We start from the raw sequence: 20117 nt of genomic DNA, 5'->3' as shown, positions 1-20117 counted from the left end.
GGCCAACTTTTTTTTTTAACTTTTCAAAGCATTTTTTCTGGCAAATGCAGATGATCAGGCAACTCAGCTGGGATCGTCAGAGAGACTTTTAAAGCATTTTTTTCTGCAACCTCTTCAGCAGAAAAGGTGGTTAAAAATGCTTTGAAAAGGCTCTGACGATCCCAGCTGTGTTGCCTGATCCATAGAGGCTTTTCAAAGCATTTTTTTAACCATCTCTTTGGCGGAAGAGGTTGCAGAAAAAAATGCTTTGAAAAGCCTCTGACGATCCCAGCTGAGCCGCACGATCATCAGAGGCTTTTTTTTTACTTTTAAAAGCATTTTTTCAGCAGAAGAAGTTGCAGAAAAAATGCTTTTAAAAGTTTTTTTAAAAAAAGTCTCTGATGATCGTGCGGCTCAGCTGGGCATGGTGGTGGGGGGCGCAGGGATTTTTGCTACCGGTTCTCCAAAGCACCCGCTGCCATCGCTACCGGATCAGGCGATCCGGTCCAAACTGGGAGCATTTCACCCCTGCTTTAAAAGTTGACTTTTCAAACTGAACCCATTTTCAGAGATGAAACATACAAATTTTAGATTGCAAAAAAATTAAGTGACAAATATTGCATTACATAACTGAAAATTTGTTGAATCTGAACTGAGCTAAATAATGTTTTAGTTCTTATGATATTTTTCGTATTTATATGAGATTGTTACTTTTAATAATTAAGCTTTTAATTGTACCCTTCAATAAAAATAATAAGCAAAACAATTATTTAGGACTTTTTAGTTAACAATTTCATTTTTTGGTCTGTCTCCTGGACTACTGTAATGCATTTTGTTATTCTGTTATTGATGTGACAGATGCTTATTGTACAGACCCAAAAAAGTTGAAAAATCTCAACAAGGAATATACTGATAGTTGATGTGTAAATTATGAAACAGCTCTTGGCAGATTGCAATTCATTAGGTAAAGTATTATAGTTCTGCTTGTCTGTCGATGAAGTAAATTAAACTGGAGTGGAAAAAAGAAAATCTTTTTCATCATATGCTTGAACCTAGAAAGCAATTTGTGTTTTCTTTGCATCCCTGTTTATAATGAGATGGGAATGAAATGCAGAGGTGATTATTTGAGAAGGACAAATGGAGAAGACTTGGAGATAAGTAGCAGTAACCATGAATAATTTTCATTGAAAGAGTTAACAATCTGCAATAATATCTGTTTGAGCTATATCAATGTGAATAAATTTGGAAATATACTATATTTATGGGGTGACTTACATATTATCTATAGACCACGGTCTCGATCAAGGGATAGTGGAGATGAAAATGAACCAATCCAGGAACGCTTCTTCCGACCACATTTCCTGCAGGCTCCAGGAGATCTGATAGTTCAAGAAGGAAAACTTTGTAGAATGGATTGCAAGGTACATTTAAATTTTTATTTTTAATATTGACCATATACTGTATTTTTCTGACTATAAGACACACTGGAGTTTAAGACGCACCAAGATTTCGAAAAGGTAAACAAGAAAAATAAGTTTTTGCCTTCCCCGGCCCCCAGGAGCTCTCTGCAGGCCTCCCAAACCCTCTGTGCATCCTGTTTTTGCGAAAAACGGGCCTGTTTTTGGCAAAAACGGGGTGCATGGGGCAGGGTTTCAGGAGGCCAATAATGGCTGTATTCAGTGTATAAGACGCACCAACATTTCCACCCTCTTTTTTTGGGAGGGTGGGGGGAGAATGCGTCTTATACTCCAAAAAGTATGGTAGGTTACAGGTACATTGATTTATGACCACAATTATGATCAGAATTTCTGTTGCTAAGAAAGGTGTTTATTAAGGGAGTTGTGCCTGATTTTATTACCTTGTTGCCACATTTGCTGTTAAGCAAATCACTGCAGTTGTTCAGTGAATTACATAGTCATTAAGTGACTCTGGCTTCTTATTTATTTATTTATTATTTATTTATTATTCCAATTTCTATACTGCCCTTCTCCTTTCGGACTCAGGGCAGTGAACAGCCAAAATAAAACATTTATACATAAAGTACGATTAAAAATAGATTTAAAATAATTAAATTTGGCCCATAGTTTAAAATTTATCAATTTAAATCCACATCAAAATTTAAAATCAACATAAAATCATAAAATCAAAAGAGACCAGCTAACTGAAAGAGATGAGTTTTTTGGGCCCAACGAAAAGTCCGGAGGTCGGAGATCACTCGTATCTCTGGGGGCTAGATTGTTCCAAAGGGTAGGTGCCACCACAGAGAAGGCTCTCCTCCTGGGGGTCGCCAGCCGGCATTGTCTAGCCGACGGCACCCTGAGGAGGCCCTCTCTGTGGGAGCGAAGTGGCCGGTGGGAGGCTATTGGTGGCAGAAGGCGGTCCCGTAAGTACCCTGGCCCTAAGCCATGGAGCACTTTAAAGGTGATCACCAACACCTTGAAGCGCAGCCGGAAGTCCACCGGAAGCCAATGCAGCTCGCGCAGGAGAGGAGTCACATGGGAGCGCCCCGTCGCTCCCATAATCCCCCGCGCAGCCGCATTCTGCACCAGTTGGAGCCTCCGGGTATACCCCAAGGGGAGCCCCATGTAGAGAGCGTTACAATAGTCCAGACGAGAGGTGACGAGTGCTTGAGTGACTGTGCATAGGGAGTCCCGATCCAGAAAGGGACGCAACTGGCGTATCAGGCGAACCTGATAAAAAGCCCCCCTGGCCACGACCGTCATATGCCCTTCTAAAGACAGCCGTGCATCCAGGAGGACGCCCAAGTTGCGGGCCCTTTCCGTGGGGGCCAGTGATTCGCCCCCAATAACCAGCGATGGCGTCAGCTGGCTATACCGGGACGCCGGCAGCCACAGCCACTCGGTCTTGGAAGGGTTGAGTCGAAGCCTGTTTCTCCCCATCCAGACCCGCACGGCCTCCAGGCACTGGGACATCACTTCCAAGGCATCGTTGGGATGGTCTGGGGTGGAGATGTACAGCTGAGTATCATCAGCGTACTGATGGAACTCCACCCCAAAACCACGGATGATCTCACCCAGTGGCTTCACATAAATGTTGAACAGGAGGGGCGAGAGGACCGACCCTTGTGGCACCCCACAAACAAGGCGCCTCGGGGTCGACCGCTGCCCCCCTGTCAACACGGATTGCGACCGGTCGGAGAGATAGGAGGAGAACCACCGCAAAATGGTGCCCCCCACTCCCAGTCCCTCCAGCCGGCGTAACATGATACCATGGTCGATGGTATCAAAAGCCGCTGAGAGGTCTAACAGGACCAGGATAGAGGAGTAACCCCTATCCCGAGCCCATTGGCTTCTTCCATTGGCTTCTTCCAGAAGCCATCTAGGATGGTTGCAAATGGCAACCATGTGGCTCCAGGATTCTGTGTCCAATCTAAATACATGCTGGTTACCAAGCACACAAATTTTGGTCACATAACCATGAGACTGCTGCAATGGTTGTAAGTGTGAGGACTAGTGATAAGTCACTTTTTCCAATACTGTTGTAACTTTAAACAATTGCTAAATGAATGGTCGTAGGACAAGGACTACTTGTATATTGACTGAATTTTATATGTGTATTATATTTATATTTTTACAAATACATGAGAATGATTTTAGATATTAAGGGATTGAGTTATACTTAAGTAAACATTATGTATTTACATTATCCTAAAAATCATTGTTGGAGTAACATGTCATATTATTATCCCACCCAAGGTCTATATGAGGAAGTTGTCTGGTAGGAAAGTGATCTATATAATAGAATATACTGTATCTGTACATTAACATTTGTAAATATTAAACAAAATTGTTTTGCCCTGTATATTCCTTTTAAAAACTTTTTTAAATCTTCAAAGTTAAATACTAGTGAATTTCAATTGTATTTAGGTAAGTCAGAATGTTATTGGAGTGCTTTGAAAATCTTTCTCATAACATGGCTGCTAAAGCAACTTTAGCAGGAATTGTTATTTATTTATATTTATCATTCAACAAGCTGAAATTTGATTGATAGGATCCTGAATATGGAGTTTAATTTCCTGAATAGTGTACAGTTGAAAAGAAATTTTGTTCAATGAAACCTTTTCAACACATTCCTCTTTGAAGGTAACAATCAAGATATTATTAAATGTAAAAAATATCACAAGGCATAAAATCTTTTCATTCTGTGAATTGTGGTATTTAATTTTGTTAATAGAAATTAACAATTAATTTAATTTCCATTCAAATAGAACTGCTTGCCTCAATGAAATCTATGAATACTAAAAAGTTTGCTCATATATGCAGAAAGAGTTGATGAATTTTTATCCATTGGTCCTCTGGGATAACAGAATACGGTGCACTGAAACAAATTGTCACAGCTTTTCTACAGTCTTTGTATACTTTTGCTTTCCTGAGGACTGTGGTGTATTTTATTTAAGGTCAGTGGCTTGCCAACTCCCGACATCAACTGGCAACTTAATGGAAGAGTAATACGTTCTGATAATTCCCACAAAATGCTTGTACGGGAAAATGGTATACACTCCTTAATCATAGAGCCAGTCACAGCAAGGGATGCTGGCATCTATACATGTATTGCCACTAATCGAGCTGGCCAGAACACTTTCAGCCTGGAACTGATTGTGACAGGTAGGACATTTGCATAATTTGAAAAAATGGATTTGAGTGCCTGAACATAAAGATCAACTGTGGCTCCTTTCTCTATAATTCTTTTTAGCACACATTTTGCCATTTGACAAAAGTTTCCTGGTTATTTTTAAGCCTATTATTATGCTATCCATTCTCTTTATACTTTGTAACAGTCCTGTAACAGGCTAGTATTAAAAACCCATATTACAGAAAATGGTAGATGACTATCTTGAAGGTGCCTAAGATGTATATTGGGATGTGGTGACAGTTTATGAATGAATTGTAGTCTGGCACATTGGAGCTGCCAGCTAAGACCTCTTTTTATAAAGCAATGTCATACAGGAAGCAAGAAGCAAGAAAATTAGCCTCACTCTTAATAACTGAATGAATGTAGATCACCAAAAGGGATGAATATAATCTATGCTGCCATCACTGTTTTGGAACTACATAACAGATGTTTAGGAGATCTGGGTGGATTGTGTTGTAGCTGATGATTTGGATTCATTACTGTATTATTCCAGTTGTAAGCAGCAAATGACTTGTCTGAAATGCAAATGCATTTATTTATGGGGATCTTTAAAACTAGCTTTTATGTGAGTAGCATCCATAATGCTATGTGATTATGTAAATGAACCAACAGGAAGCATCTGAGTCATGCCCATCAAGCTGGCACTTGGAGATAGTTGATCTCACTTTTATAGATAAAAGAGCCTTGAAGCCAGCCATTGTCCATTGTCAGCAGTGGTTAGAATATTTATTATGTGGCAGCCATTCATATAAAACTAGCTCCAAAATTAGAATATTTTAAAAGGCCTTAATGTGAAAGAAATACATCAATAGCTCTATATCCTGCAGAAGGTATGAAAAACTTTTCTTGACCTGTTTGCTTCTCTGTCAGTTTCTATTAGAAAGTATTCATAAATAAATTTTGATAAGAGAAAAGAATCTCTGCTTTGTTTTTTTGATGAAATCCTGGCCATATTCAGGCATAACAGAAAGCTCAAATTGCTAAGAAGTCTAGCTCCTTGTTCCATGATCAGTGCAAACTGAATGAACCTCTGCTTGCTTTCTTATTAGTAGAAGTGCCATTTTTTTCCAGAAATCAACAAGGAAGCTATAGCAGTCTGTTATATCCACACTGAGAGATCTTATTGCCTCCCCCAAAAGAATCAGAAAGCAAAGTGTGAAGTTGAGCGGGAAGTGAGAAATTGCGTCTGTCTGCGGATATAATTAAAAGTTCTGACTTCTACATCAGCTTTTGTTTAATCACTTCCAATGGGAAAACAGAACTAAGCTGAAATATTTGGATGATGTGCTTCATTATAGGAGAATCATAGCAATTCTGGCAAAATATTACATTTCATCATAGCCATTTGGCTAGACCACCACGGGCCTTCATTTTTTTCCCTAATGCAAGTGGGAACATTGCATCCTCCTCAGTTGATTAGGTAGCAGCAAATAAAGTGACATTTTCATTTTCCAAATACTTCTCTCTGTCAGGTACCCCCTAGTGCTAAGAAATGTTAAGAGAACACACTACAAAATATATACTGATATAAGGGGGGGGATCTCTGTCTTTTCAGCTAAGGAAGCACACAAGCCACCTGTATTTATAGAGAAACTACAAAATACAGGAGTGGCTGAGAGGTTTCCTGTGCGACTGGAATGCCGGGTTTCGGGTGTGCCTCCACCTCAGATTTTCTGGAAGAAGGAAAATGAGTCACTCATATACAACACTGACAGAGTGAGGTTAGTGTCATATTCTGTTTATTAACTGTGTCACTTGTCTATGTTGAACATTTAAAGGCTTGAGCAACAGTATACATAACTAATACATGAACAGTTTGAGCCAATGATGCATTTACTGGCCATTGCCTGGAGAAGGTCATCTTATTGACAAATCAAGCCAGATCTAAAGGTATTATGCATGTCTGTTAATTTTCAAATAACATTCAGACTCTGAGAAAGGTTTTGTACAAAGGAATTCATGTAGATAGGGATTATATGATAATAACCCCATAGATTACATTTCCGCACCAAATGAATGGTATAAAGCAGGAATACACATTGTCCCTGCTGCAGTTGAACTTTTACTTTAGTTCTATAATTGAAACCTTCCAATGATCCACATTTCTATCTTCTAAACATAACCAAAAATCTCTTATTTACTCCTAAATACAGATTATCTAATAGTACTTTCAATTACCATAATTGGTTTGAGAAGAATTTATACATGCTTAATATTTATTGCAAAATGAAGCTTCTTCTTATCATAAATTGAAAGTTCTAGTCTTTGTGAACAGATCACATTCAAATTGACCTGGTGAAGTCAGTGTGGTTTAGCGATGAAATGCTGGACTAGACCCTAAAAGTTACTGTACTTTTGTACTTACTGTACTGTACAGAACAAAAGTCACACTCCATCAGCTCAATCTGTATTATAGGATTCTGGTGGTAAAAAAAAGAAATTGGAGGAAGAGGTACTATATATACCAATTAGACCTTCTAAAGGAAAAGTGGAATATACTATAATTCTCATGAATATTTGTATAAGTATCCCTCAAATGCTTATGAACTCTTGAAAGTATTACAATGGGAATGAGCACCTCACTATGCTTTGGATGCTTCTGGATTGAAAGGATTAGCCAGCTGTAAACTGTTGCCCAGGGGACATCCAAATGTGTTAACAGCACACATTCTTCAGGGAGCCTCGTTCTTCAGAGAGGCTCCTTTCATGAGCATAGTGGGGTACTCATTCCCATCTGTGATAATACGTGTGTCCCACAAAGGATCTTTTCAGGTCCATAGAGGACTATTTATTTCAGTAATTATTGAGAGTCTATCTGAATGTAAGGAAGAATTGTTGCGGGTCTTGTGCCAAAAATATAGCTGTGTTGTCCTGTGTATACAGGAGACGCACAGAGACAGTAATCAGAAAAGACCTAAAATACAGAGCATGTAGCTTGTAGCAGAGCGGTCCCACCAACAGTACAGCAGCACAGTCTTTGTGAAGCCTGGTATCCAGGTTTGGTCCAAAACATCAGAAATAAATAACATAAAAGTAATATCTATAGAGCTGAGCAATCTCAGTGTATAAATAGCCACTAACTGAGATCAAGGATGATAAATTTAATATATTTAATAAGAATAAATGCTGGATGCATGCTGCACATGCGCAGTGCACATCAGATGCACATTGCGCACGTATGCGCAATCCACACCAAATGCACGCTTTTGGATTTCCTGCTCTTTTTTTTTTTTTTACAGATTTGAATAACCTGGCTCTTTTTCTTCAAAAAAAAAGTTTTTTATTAGTTTATAATATAGCATACAAAGAAAATACAAAAGTAAATAATAGGAAAAATAGGGAAGGGGAAAGGGAAGAGAAGAGTGAGGGAAAGAAAAGGGGAAAAAGAAAAAAAAGACATTGACTTCCCCCTTTGGTGTAGTAGAATAAGGCATTAACATCAAAACCTCAACTTTTTATTTTTACACAGTCGTATTAATTAGCCGTTTCTACAGCAATAAATCTATATAATCGGTAAAACCCAAAAACAGTGTTTCATTTATTTCCACCTCAAGCACAAAGTCCAGAAACGGTTTCCAAGTAGAAACAAAAGTATTTGTGTTTTTTTCTTTGATCAAAGCAGTCAATTTAGCCATCTCTGCTAACTGCATCAATTTTTGCAGCCATTCGTCCATTGTTGGGATTGAGGTGACCTTCCATTTCTGTGCATAGAGTAGTCTTGCTGCCGTCAACATATAGAACATCGACGTTCCAATTTTTTTTCCCAAGTCTTTTTCCATTAAACCCAAAAGAAAAGTCTCTGGTTTTCTCTTTATATTCACTTTAAGAATTTTCTGTGTTAAGTTATGAATCCTACTCCAATATTTTTTTGCTTTATCACACATCCACCATAAATGGTAAAAAGTCCCTTCATTACATTTACATTTCCAACATTCATTTGAAATGACTTTATACATTCTTGACAACTTGTCTGGAGTTAAATACATCATCTTATAGAAATATTCTTTTAAGTTATAGTTTAATGTAAATTTTAAGCCTTTCTTCCACGTATTCTCTCATTGTTCAAGCATTACATTATACCCAAACTTGTTCATTTTCCAAATTTACATTCAATAACATTTTATAAACTTTAGCAATAATATATTCATTACTACCACACAATAGGATTTCCAATTCATTTTTGGCAAAGTTAAACCCGTGATTCTTTTTATCTAATTTAAATATTTCTTTCAACTGTAAATAAACCAATGGCAGACATGACTTCCTGATTCTAGTTCCTCCTTAGACTTGAGGGTAGGGTCACCCAAGTTGAAAGATGATATTTGACCATAAGTCCACCAGTTCAGCCTCGTCACCATTTCTTTTCTTTAAAAAGCTTCCTGTGGGGAAACCCAAAGAGGCACCTTCGTGGAAAACCTTGTTTTATATTTATTCCAAACTCTGGCACGTCTGACAAAATGGTTGTTGAAATCAGTATTAACTTTATCCTACCATAGTTAACAGTGCCATCCAAATTGACCTTCTAAATCCAGTAGCCTCTCATTCTGAAGGTCCACCCATTCTTCTAATCTGGCTCTTTTACATGACAACAAATTATGAGCTTCATTCAACAGTGGAAGGTGATGCAGGGGATATAACCCAGATTTAATATTTGTGAACATTCATATAATCCAACAATGTATTAAAGTAGTTTTCCCACCTTTTCCAAATTCTCAGCATTGGCCAATTATGTGCCAGGTTACCACTGTAGTTTGACCTCACAGTATCCCCTTTAGCTATAGGTATAACTTTAAAAAAGCTGACTGACCTACATTTCAGAGATTATTGAACAGTGCTGTTACTCAATTAATAGCTAAACTAAGATATTATGACAGATTTGTGGTGGTCATAAAAATGTTCCCAGCTACCAATTCCATGGGGCTGTAAAACCAACTATATCCAAGGCTTTACAGCAGAAACAAAGGATAAACTGCAGAGGTATCTCACTCTTTTTGAGGTTGATCCTATAGTACAGGATACAGTGAATGCAGGCCAGCAGTTAATTATTTCTATAGTTGAAGCTAAGAGAGAAAGCTGGATTAGAACAATAGAAGAATTGGACATACGCATAAATAGCCATAAAGCTTGGAGATTGTTGAGCACTTGACAACTCACTCTAAAAATTATGCCAATGTGACTGCAGACCAAATAGCCAGTCAACTTCTTAAGAATGGCAACCCAGATCAAAGGCCACCAAAACACAAGATTAAGATCTATCGGTGAAACATCTGAGGTAGCTCGAGAGTTCATGGCTTCCATGATGGCCATGGACCTTACTCAGTTAATTCATGACCCTACTCACATAGGTGGACACACTCTGGACTTGATTTTTGTCTCTGGTCAGTGGTTGAGTGGCCGTGATATAGGGGATATAGTCATCGAACCCTTGTCATGGTCTGACCACTCGCTCCTTCGACTGGACTTTCTAACCGCTGCACCTCGCTGCAGGGAGGCGGGACCGACCAGGTGGTTCTGCCCCAGGCGCCTGATGGATCCTGATAGGTTCCAGATGGAGCTTGGGCCATTTCCTGAGACTCTGGCTCATGACTCGGCTGAAGACCTGGTGGCCGCCTGGGATAGTGCGGCCGCCGGGGCTTTGGACCGTGTTGTGCCTTTGCGGCCTCTGACCCGGCACCGAACTCACCTAGCTCCTTGGTTCTCTGAGGAGCTGAGGGAGATGAAGCGCCGGAAAAGACGCCTAGAGAGTAGTTGGAGGACCAGCCGCTCCGAATCTGACCGAACACTGGTGAGGTCTCATATTAAGACCTACCTAGTGGCGATAAAAGCAGCGAAATCTAGCTATTTTGCCGCTCTTATCGCGTCATCAGATAATCGCCCAGCCGCCCTGTTTAGGGTGACCCGCTCCCTCCTCCATCTGGAAGCGCGGGATGATCCCTTGCAGGGTCGAGCTGAGGACTTTGTGCAGTATCTGTATGACAAGATCGCTCAGATTCGGGAAGGCCTGGCCTCTGACTGGGTAAATCCAGACGGGATGACTGAGGCAGGTCTTGAGAGTGTTATCTGGGAGGAGTTTGATCCTGTTGCTCCCGAGGACGTGGACAGGATCCTGGGATGGCTGAACGCGACCACATGTTTATTGGACCCGTGTCCCTCCTGGTTGGTACTGGCTTCCCGGGAGGTTACACGAGGCTGGCTCCAGGGGATTGTTAACGCTTCTCTGAGTGAGGGGGTCCTGCCGACCGCTTTGAAAGAAGCGGTGGTGAGGCCCCTCCTCAAGAAGCCCTCCCTGGATCCGGCTATTTTGGCTAACTATCGTCCAGTCTCCAACCTTCGCTTCGTTGTGAAGGTTGTTGAGAGTGTGGTAGTGCGGCAGCTTCCCCGGTACCTGGATGAAGCTGTCTATCTGGACCCGCTCCAGTCTGGTTTCCGGCCTGGGCACAGCACGGAAACGGCATTGGTCGCGTTGGTGGATGATCTCTGGAGGGCTCGGGATAGGGGTTGTTCCTCTATCCTGGTCCTGTTAGACCTCTCAGCGGCTTTTGATACCATCGACCATGGTATCATGTTGCACCGGTTGAAGGGGCTGGGGGTGGGGGGCACCGTCCTGTGGTGGTTCTCCTCCTACCTCTTGGACCGGTCGCAATCCGTGTTGACAGGGGGGCAGCGGTCGACCCCGAGGCACCTTGTTTGTGGGGTGCCACAAGGGTCGGTCCTCTCGCCCCTTCTGTTCAACATTTATGTAAAGCCGCTGGGCGAGATCATCCGTGGCTTTGGGGTGGAGTTCCATCAGTACGCTGACGACACTCAGCTGTACATCTCCACCCCAGGCCACCCCAACAATGCCCTTGAAGTGATGTCCCAGTGCCTGGAGGCCGTGCGGGCCTGGATGGGGAGAAACAGGCTCCGACTCAACCCTTCCAAGACCGAGTGGCTGTGGCTTCCGGCGTCCCGATATAGCCAGCTGGTGCCATTGCTGGCTATTGGGGGCGAATCACTGGCCCCCACGGAGAGGGCTCGCAATTTAGGCATCCTCCTGGACGCACGGCTGTCTTTAGAAGAGCATATGACGGCCGTGGCCAGGGGGGCTTTTTATCAGGTTCGCCTGATACGCCAGTTGCGTCCCTTTCTAGATCGGGACTCCCTACGCACGGTCACTCAAGCACTCGTCACTTCCCGCCTGGACTACTGCAATGCTCTCTACATGGGGCTCCCCTTGGGGTGCACCCGGAGGCTGCAGTTGGTCCAGAACGCGGCCACGCGGGGGATTATGGGAGCAGCGGGGCGCTCACATATAACACCTCTCCTGTGCGAGCTGCACTGGCTTCCTGTGGTCTTCCGGGTGCACTTCAAGGTGTTGGTGACCACCTTTAAAGCACTCCATGGCTTAGGGCCGGGGTATTTGCGATACCGCCTTCTGCCACCAATTGCCTCCCACCAACCGGTTCGCTCACACAGAGAGGGCCTCCTCAGGGTGCCGTCAGCCAGGCAGTGCCGGCTGGCGACCCCCAGGGGGAGAGCCTTCTCTGTGGCAGCGCCTGCCCTCTGGAATGACCTGCCCCCTGAGATACGCACGATATCAGACCTCCGGACTTTTCGTCGGGCCCTGAAGACACACTTGTTCCATCTAGCTGGGCTGGCTTGATCCCATCCTCTCAGTTTTAATTGAATTTGGTTTTAATTGGGTTATTTTAATTACTGGGCCGAAATTATTTAATTGTTTTTAAACTGTTTTTAAATTTTATATGTTATGTTTTATCTCGGCTGTGCACCGCCCTGAGTCCCGCAGGAGAAGGGCGGTATAGAAATATAATAAAATAAATAAATAAGATCAACAGAAATGAGGAAGATAAAACAACTAACTTACCATCCCCCTTTACTATGGAAGAACTGAGAGAGGCTATAATTTATTTATTTATTTATTTATTTATTTTATTTATTATATTTCTATACCGCCTTTCTCCCGTAGGACTCAAGGCGGTGTACAGTCAAGAAAAATATAGACACACAAACATCATAAAATTGCTAATTAAAATTATTACTTAAGTTTGGTCAATTAAATAAAACCCAGAATTAGATAACATTTAAAAAATCATTCACATGTTTGTATGTTTAGCCCTGCCTGTTGGAACATCAGGGTCTTGAGGGCACGGCGGAAAGCACAGAGATCAGGGATATTCCGTATCTCCGGGGGCAGTTCATTCCAAAGGGTTGGAGCCCCCACAGAGAAGGCCCTCCCCCTGGGAGTCGCCAGTCGACATAATTTGACTGACGGTACCCTGAGTAGTCCCTCCCTGTGAGAACGAACTGGTCAGTGGGAGGCTATTGGTGGCAAAAGACATTCTCGTAGGTACCCAGGTCCTAAGCCATGGAGCGCTTTAAAGGTGATAACTAACACCTTAAATCGCACCCGGAAGACCACCGGGAGCCAGTGCAGCTCGCGTAGGAGAGGTGTTACATGGGTGTAACGAGCTGCGCCCATAATCACCCGTGCGGCTACGTTCTGGACCAGTTGGAGCCTCCGGGTGCTTTTCAAGGGGAGCCCCATGTAGAGAGCATTACAGTAGTCCATACGGGAGGTAACTAGGGCATGAGTGACCGTGCGCAAGGCGTCCCGATCCAGAAAGGGACACAACTGGTGGATCAGGCGAACCTGATAAAAGGCACCCCTGGCCATGGCCGTCAAATGATCTTCTAAAGATAACCGTGAATCCAGGAGGACACCCAAGTTGCGGGCCCTCTCTGTGGGGAGCAAGATCTCATCCCCTATTGTCAGTGATGGTACCAGCTGACTATACCGGGACGCCGGAAGCCACAGCCACTCGGTCTTGGAGGGGTTGAGTCTGAGCTTGTTTCTCCCCATCCAGATCCACACAGCCTCCAGGCAACGGGACATCACAGCAAGGGCATCATTGGGGTGGTCTGGGGTGGAGATGTATAGCTGTGTGTCATCAGCATACTGATGAACACTCACCCCAAAACCACGGATGATCTCACCTAGCGGTTTTACATAAATGTTGAACAGAGGGGGTGAGAGGACTGACCCTTGCGGCACCCCACAAATAAGGAAGAGTAGGCCATGGAAAGCTGCTTATTAAACAGATAAAGCAATTGGGGGTCAAAGGTAAGACAGTGGCTACTATAAATGTTTAATTGAATGCTTGGAACAGTGTAAGATTCCTGCTATCTAGCAAAAGGCTAAGGTTGCAGCAGTTTTAAAACCAGGTAAAGAGGCTAATAACCCTAAGAAGTGCCAGCTAATTTCTCTCTTGTGCCATACCTACAAAATCTTTGAAAGAATGATCAAAATTGCCTCACTGTAGCTGTAGAACATTTTCTCATACTGCAGCAGGCTGGATTTCTCTCCCAAAAAAATTGCAACACGCAGATTTTCAATATAGCTCAGTTTATCGAATGTAACATAACAGGAACTGTACTCATAGATCTCATGGCTGCATATGATACCATCAATCTTAGAAGACTGAAGCAGAAAGTTTATGATATGATTACAGATCTTAAACTTACAAATATCATTAGGAATCTGCTTCAGCACCACATATTTTATGTGGAGTTCCAGGGAAGGCAAAGTAGATGGAAGAATCAAAGGGATATTTACCTTAGGGTAAATTGGCTCCAATTATTTTTAATATTTATACCAATGTATGGGTACTAATAACTATATGTATACTGATGACTGAGCAGTGGCTGTACATGGAGAAACATTTGAGGAGGTTGAACAACATTTAATTGAAACCCTGGCAGAGTTGGATTGATACCATTGTGATAACCAGCAAAAACTCAGGTATGTGCTTTACATCTTCACAATAAGCAGGCTGCTAGGAAGCTGCATATTATATGGAAAAGGACGGTATTGGAGCATTGCTACAGCCATAAATGTTTAAGGCTCACTCTAGATAGGACCCTGACATATAAACAGCACTGCACCAACACTGAACTGAAGATCAGTGAATGAAAAAACATCCTCTATAAATAAATAAATATAACCTGAGCTCTACCTGGAATGCCAAACCAAGAATTCTTATAACAGCTTTAGCATTTTGCTACTTGGCAGGCAAATACATCTGCCCAGTCTGGTATAAATCAACACATGTTGGGAAAGTAGATGTTGCTCTGAATGAAGCTAGCAGAATTATTACCAGATGCCTTAAAACTACCCCTCTAGATAAGATCTACCACCTAGCTGCATTGCACCCCACCTTCTGTTTGCAAAGAAGCATCAGCATACAGAGACAGGCTTAAATCATCTAGGTTTCTAGACAACACCCTCTCTATGCCTACATCAGAGATTAAAATCTAGGAAAAGCTTCCTTATATCAACGGAAGACTTCAAAAAATTTAAAAGCAGAGAGGATCTATGGAAAGCTACAAAGAATCAACACCAGAAGAAACCAATGGAGGAACCAAGTCTGGTGAAAGTTGGGAAGTTTGATAATTGTTGAATAGATTGCACACAGGCACAACTAGACCCAGAGATACTCTGAACAAATGAGATTATCCAGGGATTTTGCCCTTTGCAATTGTGGTAACATGCAGACAACAACACATATGTATACTATCCTTTGTGCACACTTGAGGACCTCAAGGCAGTACAACACAACGCAATTAATGTTGCTGAGCAACATTTTACCTGGGCAAAATCTGTTTAACCTGTACATATTTTAATCTTGCATTTTATCTTCTAAATCTTATGTCATATAGTATGCCTTATTTTAATTGTGATGCTTCTGATACAAATAAACAAAGAAAAGTTGAAAGTGTTGAAATGCATGGAGCTAAAATGTTTTGAGGTTTTTGATTGCAATCTAAAAAATGTGTGAGGGAAATTAAATTTGAAGCCATGGTAGCAATACAACTTAATACGCTACTTCATTTTATAGCCTTGATAATTAAGTTGCATAGGAGATCATTCAATTTGTGATTTCTGTAATCCCAGATATAAGCTTAATGTTTCTTTCCATTTAAGAACTACTACTTCTCCTCCTCCTCCTCCTCCTCCTCCTCCTCCTCCTCCTCCTCCTCCTCCTCCTCCTCCTTCTCCTGCTCCTTCCTCCTGCTCCTCTTTCACCGTACCAAATGTCGAGGGAGATGCAAAGTTCTAGCTGTTACTCTTCTAGTGACCTCAACCATTGTTAATTTATGTTGTTGTAGTATGTCTTTGATGTTGTCTTTCCATCTTCTTCTGGGTCTACCTCGTCTTCTTTGAACTTCTCTTTTTTTACATGCTTTGTATGATATGGAATCTCATGACATCCTCTCCAGGTGAGCAAACCACTTTGCTGTTTTTGAAAAATTGTCATGTCTAATATTACAGATATGCTAAACTGAAATGAAATTCATTATTTTACTTTATTATTTTATTCATTATTTATTCATTATTTTATTTTAATAATAATTCATTATTATTTCTGAGTGAGGGTACTTATAAAGTAGTCCAATATTATATGGCTACAATATTTAGCCAAACTCTTGAAGATCTGTTTGTCCACTAAACCTGCTGGGAACTGAAGTGTGGTAACTTTAATGGGGCAGATTTTATGTTTTGAGTTATGGAAACATAAACATGCATCTGAAATACACTATTGTGATTCTGTAATCAAAAGTCTTATAAAATCAGTATTATCTTATTATGACATTTAACATGATCGATTTTAAAATATATAAAATATATTTAAAAAAACATGAAACCAGTCATAATTTAGTTAATATCTATTAACTTCAAAGCAAGCTAGAGAAACATCAGTTGAGAAAACATGTTGTTTCTTTATATATTGAACAGGGAGTCCTCAATATATAAACTAGTGGGTCATCATATGACTGGAACCTGGTTTACAAACTTTTTTGTAACAGTCGTTAAGCAAATATGTTAATCATAAAATGAATGTGGTGGTTGTGAAGTGAACCCATTGTTTGTTGTAAGGTGGGTTTTACCAGAAGTAAATACTGGTTTCAGGCAAAAAGTATAATAAACCACAATCACATGACTGCAGATCTCTGCAAATGGCTGTAAATGTGGGCTGTTGCTAAATGCCCAAAATGACCAGGGGAAGATGTTGGAACTTTGAAACTGGGTCATAAGTTCCAATTTTGGAGTCTGTTGTAACTTCTAGTAGTTGCTAAGCGATCAGTTATAAGTCAAGGACTACATGTGTTCACTTGATCTACTGCTGATCCATCCTTATTTATCATTCAGAGTTATTTAAAATAATTTATACATTTATGCCAGTTATTTAGTTATATGTTTACATGTGTCTCTTTATTCTTTTAAGCATGCACCAAGATAATCATGGATACATCTGCCTGCTTATTCAGGGAGCTACAAAAGAAGATGCTGGTTGGTACACTGCATCAGCAAAAAATGAAGCTGGGATTGTTTCCTGCACAGCAAGACTGGATGTTTATAGTAAGATGCTGTATGGATGTTGACAGTATTTGGAAAAATTATCCCAAACCTATAGCTATTCCTTATATAATAACAATATTAGAGAAACGTTTGTTGACCTTTAGATCAAGCCTGCCTATAAAGCATAACCGTTCTTTTTTTTTTTAATAAAATAAATTTTATTAGTTTTTCCAGATTAAAATCAACACAAGACAAAGACATTATTTATTCATAAAAACAACAATCATACATTCCCCTCCCTCCCTCCCCCACCCATTCATAGCACTAAACATACGAACACATCTATCCCGGCAGATATTGTCCCTGCCCTCATTGGTAAATAATTATGCCCACAACACAGAGTAGGGTAAATAATCCCTAGACATTATTTTCATACAATTACCTTTCAATCTAAATAAATATATCTCTCCTCGTGATTGCCTAGACCCTCACTTCGTCTCAATTCTTTTATTCAACCATTGGTACCAACTGTCCCAACTTTGAAAAAATTCAGAATCTTCTTTTTCTTTCAACATAAATGTCATTCTGTCCGCCTCAGCGCACTCTAATACTTTATTTATAATTTGGGTACTAGCTGGTATCTCTTTTCCTTTCCATTGTTGGGCGAACACTATTCTAGCTGCAACTAAAATATGTAGAGTGAGATACCATTTTTTCTTATTCAGCCCCTCTGGGCAAATACCTGGTAAATATATCTCAGGTTTTCATTGGAGATCCACATTAGTAATTTCCTTAATCCAATTCTTAATCCTTCTCCAATACTTCTTCGCCATTATACAACTGGAAATACGTGGAATTTGGTGGAAATACGTACCTCTGGTTTTCCCGCATTTCCAACATAACTCTGATGCACCCGGAAACATTTTAGCAATTCTTGCTGGTGGGAGATGCCATCTATACAACATTTTATATGCATTTTCCTCAAAAGACGTTGCCGTAATCATTTTAATATTTTCCCCCTACATTTGTTGCCATTTTTCTAAGGGAATCGAGTACCCAAAATTCCTCCCCCAGTGTCTTTTACAACCTCCTCTCCTATCATTCGCTCAAGCAATTGTGCATACATTTTGATTATGTATTTATGGTCCTCTCCCATTAATATTTTATCAAAACTCTGTTCCATCACATGTATCCTATAATTATCTCTATCCTTCCTGTAACAAGATTGAACTGTAGCATAGGTCCACCAATCTAGCCTAATTCCTTTATCAGCCAAATCTTCCCTAGATCTTAATATTCCTTGGGCATCCACAAGCTCTTTATATCTATAAATATTATCCTGTTTAAGAGTTATTGGATATGTCGTCGCTTCTGTTGCTGAGAACCAGATTGGGATCTTGGTATAAAATTTTCCTCTAATTATGTTCCAGGTTTCCAGCAATATTCGCCTTAAATAATGTCTCTTAAAATACTTATACTGTTGAACTTTCTCTCTCCATAACAGCGCGTGCCAACCGTGCTGTAGGTCGTGTCCTCCTAAATCTAATAAAGACCTCTTCTTCAATAACACCCATTCTTTCATCCAGGCTAACAGTGAAGCTCCGTAGTATAATTCCCAGCAGGGGAGACCCGCCCTCTCTCTATGCTCTTGTAACATTTTGAGCTTTACCCTAGGCTTCTTCCCCTGCCATATAAATTTCAGCACAACTCGATCCAAATCTTTAAAAAACTTTTTATCTAGCCTCACCGGAGCTGATTGAAATAAAAATAGCCATTTGGGTAAAACATGTGTCTTAATTGCTGCTATCCATCCCATCAAAGACAACTGTAAATTTTTCCACTTCTCCAGGTCTCTTACAGTCTGATCATATAATTTAACAAAATTGTCTTCCTTAATTGTAGAGCATCGGGCTGTTAGCCAAATTCCTAGATATTTAATTTTATTTACAATTTGAACGTCCAATCTAGATTCTAATATGTCCTTCTGCATTTTTGGAATATTTTTGACCAATATCTTAGTTTTATCCTTATTCATTTTTAATCCCGCCTCTCTACCATATTCTTCTATCATCTCTATCAACTCTGGGCCCGACTCCTGAGGATCTTCTAGAATGAAGACGAGGTTGTCTGTGAATGCCTATATTTTTATTTATTTATGTATTTATTTATTTATTTTGCTTTAATTTAAATGCTGCCCTTCTCTGGAGACTCAGGGTGGCTATATATAAAATATTGCTAAAATAAAATATTGCGTTAAGCAATATTTTAAATTCCTGCCTTCGTACTTTTAGTCCTTTAATTACCGGGTTATTCCTAATTTCCCTGAGAAGGGGCTCCAGAGTCAGAATAAATAAAAGCGGGGAGAGCGGACAACCCTGTCTCGTTCCCCTACTAATTGTAACCTCCTTTGTTTTTTCCCCATTAACTAAAACCCATGCCACCTGGGAAGAATAAATTGTTTGTATCGCCTGTATAAATTTTTCGCCAAATTCTATTTTACGAAGCTGGGTTAACATAAATTCCCAACTCACGCTGTCAAATGCTTTGTAAGCATCTAAAAAGAGAAGTGCCATCTGTTTGTCCGAGTGATGTTCATAAAACTCAAGAGCATTTATTATTACTCTCATATTATCTCTCAGCAATCTATGCGGTAAGAAACCATTCTGGTCTCTATGTACAAACTGATTTTTAAAAACCTGTAGTCTTTTTGCTAGGATGGATGCAAACAATTTATAATCGGCATTGAGCAGGGCTATTGGTCTATAATTCTTAATATAGGTTGTATCAACCCCCTCCTTAGGAAGGAGAGAGATATACATCTCTTCTCTACATCTCATTTTGGCATTCGTCCATCATTCAACACTTCATTAAAGACGCCGCACAACTGGGTCCCAATCACTTCCCAAATTGCCTTATACACCTGTACAGGCAGTCCGTCTGTTCCAGGGGTTTTACCACTCTTCTGTTTTTTCAGACTTTCCTCTATTTCCCCCTCTGAGATATTTCTATTTAGTATATCTCTTATCTGATCTGGTACCCCTGGCAAATTCTCTAGGAAACTAAATTGCTTTCGACTGGTATCTTCTCTTTGATATAACCTCCTGAAAAAATTCATACACCACTTCTT

At 40.6% G+C, this 20117-nt stretch overlaps 1 protein-coding gene across 47 annotated transcripts in view; it reads left to right on the top strand.

Moving 5' to 3' along the window:
• PALLD (palladin, cytoskeletal associated protein) overlaps positions 1-20117 on the top strand; it is a 456066-nt gene that overhangs the window by 428510 nt on the left and 7439 nt on the right. For all 47 annotated transcript variants that reach the window (XM_087875167.1, XM_087875165.1, XM_087875164.1 and 44 more), the window contains 4 exons: positions 1268-1400; positions 4397-4604; positions 6188-6353; positions 16917-17050. In XM_087875167.1, the coding sequence (XP_087731293.1) occupies positions 1268-1400; positions 4397-4604; positions 6188-6353; positions 16917-17050 (641 nt within the window). The remainder of the gene's footprint in view (positions 1-1267; positions 1401-4396; positions 4605-6187; positions 6354-16916; positions 17051-20117) is intronic.

The sequence above is a fragment of the Pantherophis guttatus genome, chromosome 8 (genome assembly GCF_059756535.1).
Source record: "Pantherophis guttatus breed Tessera chromosome 8, ASM5975653v1, whole genome shotgun sequence".
NCBI classification, from domain to species: domain Eukaryota; kingdom Metazoa; phylum Chordata; class Lepidosauria; order Squamata; family Colubridae; genus Pantherophis; species Pantherophis guttatus.
The sequence above is the reverse complement of the archived record's forward strand: the minus strand, read 5'-3'. Positions and strand labels throughout refer to the sequence as shown.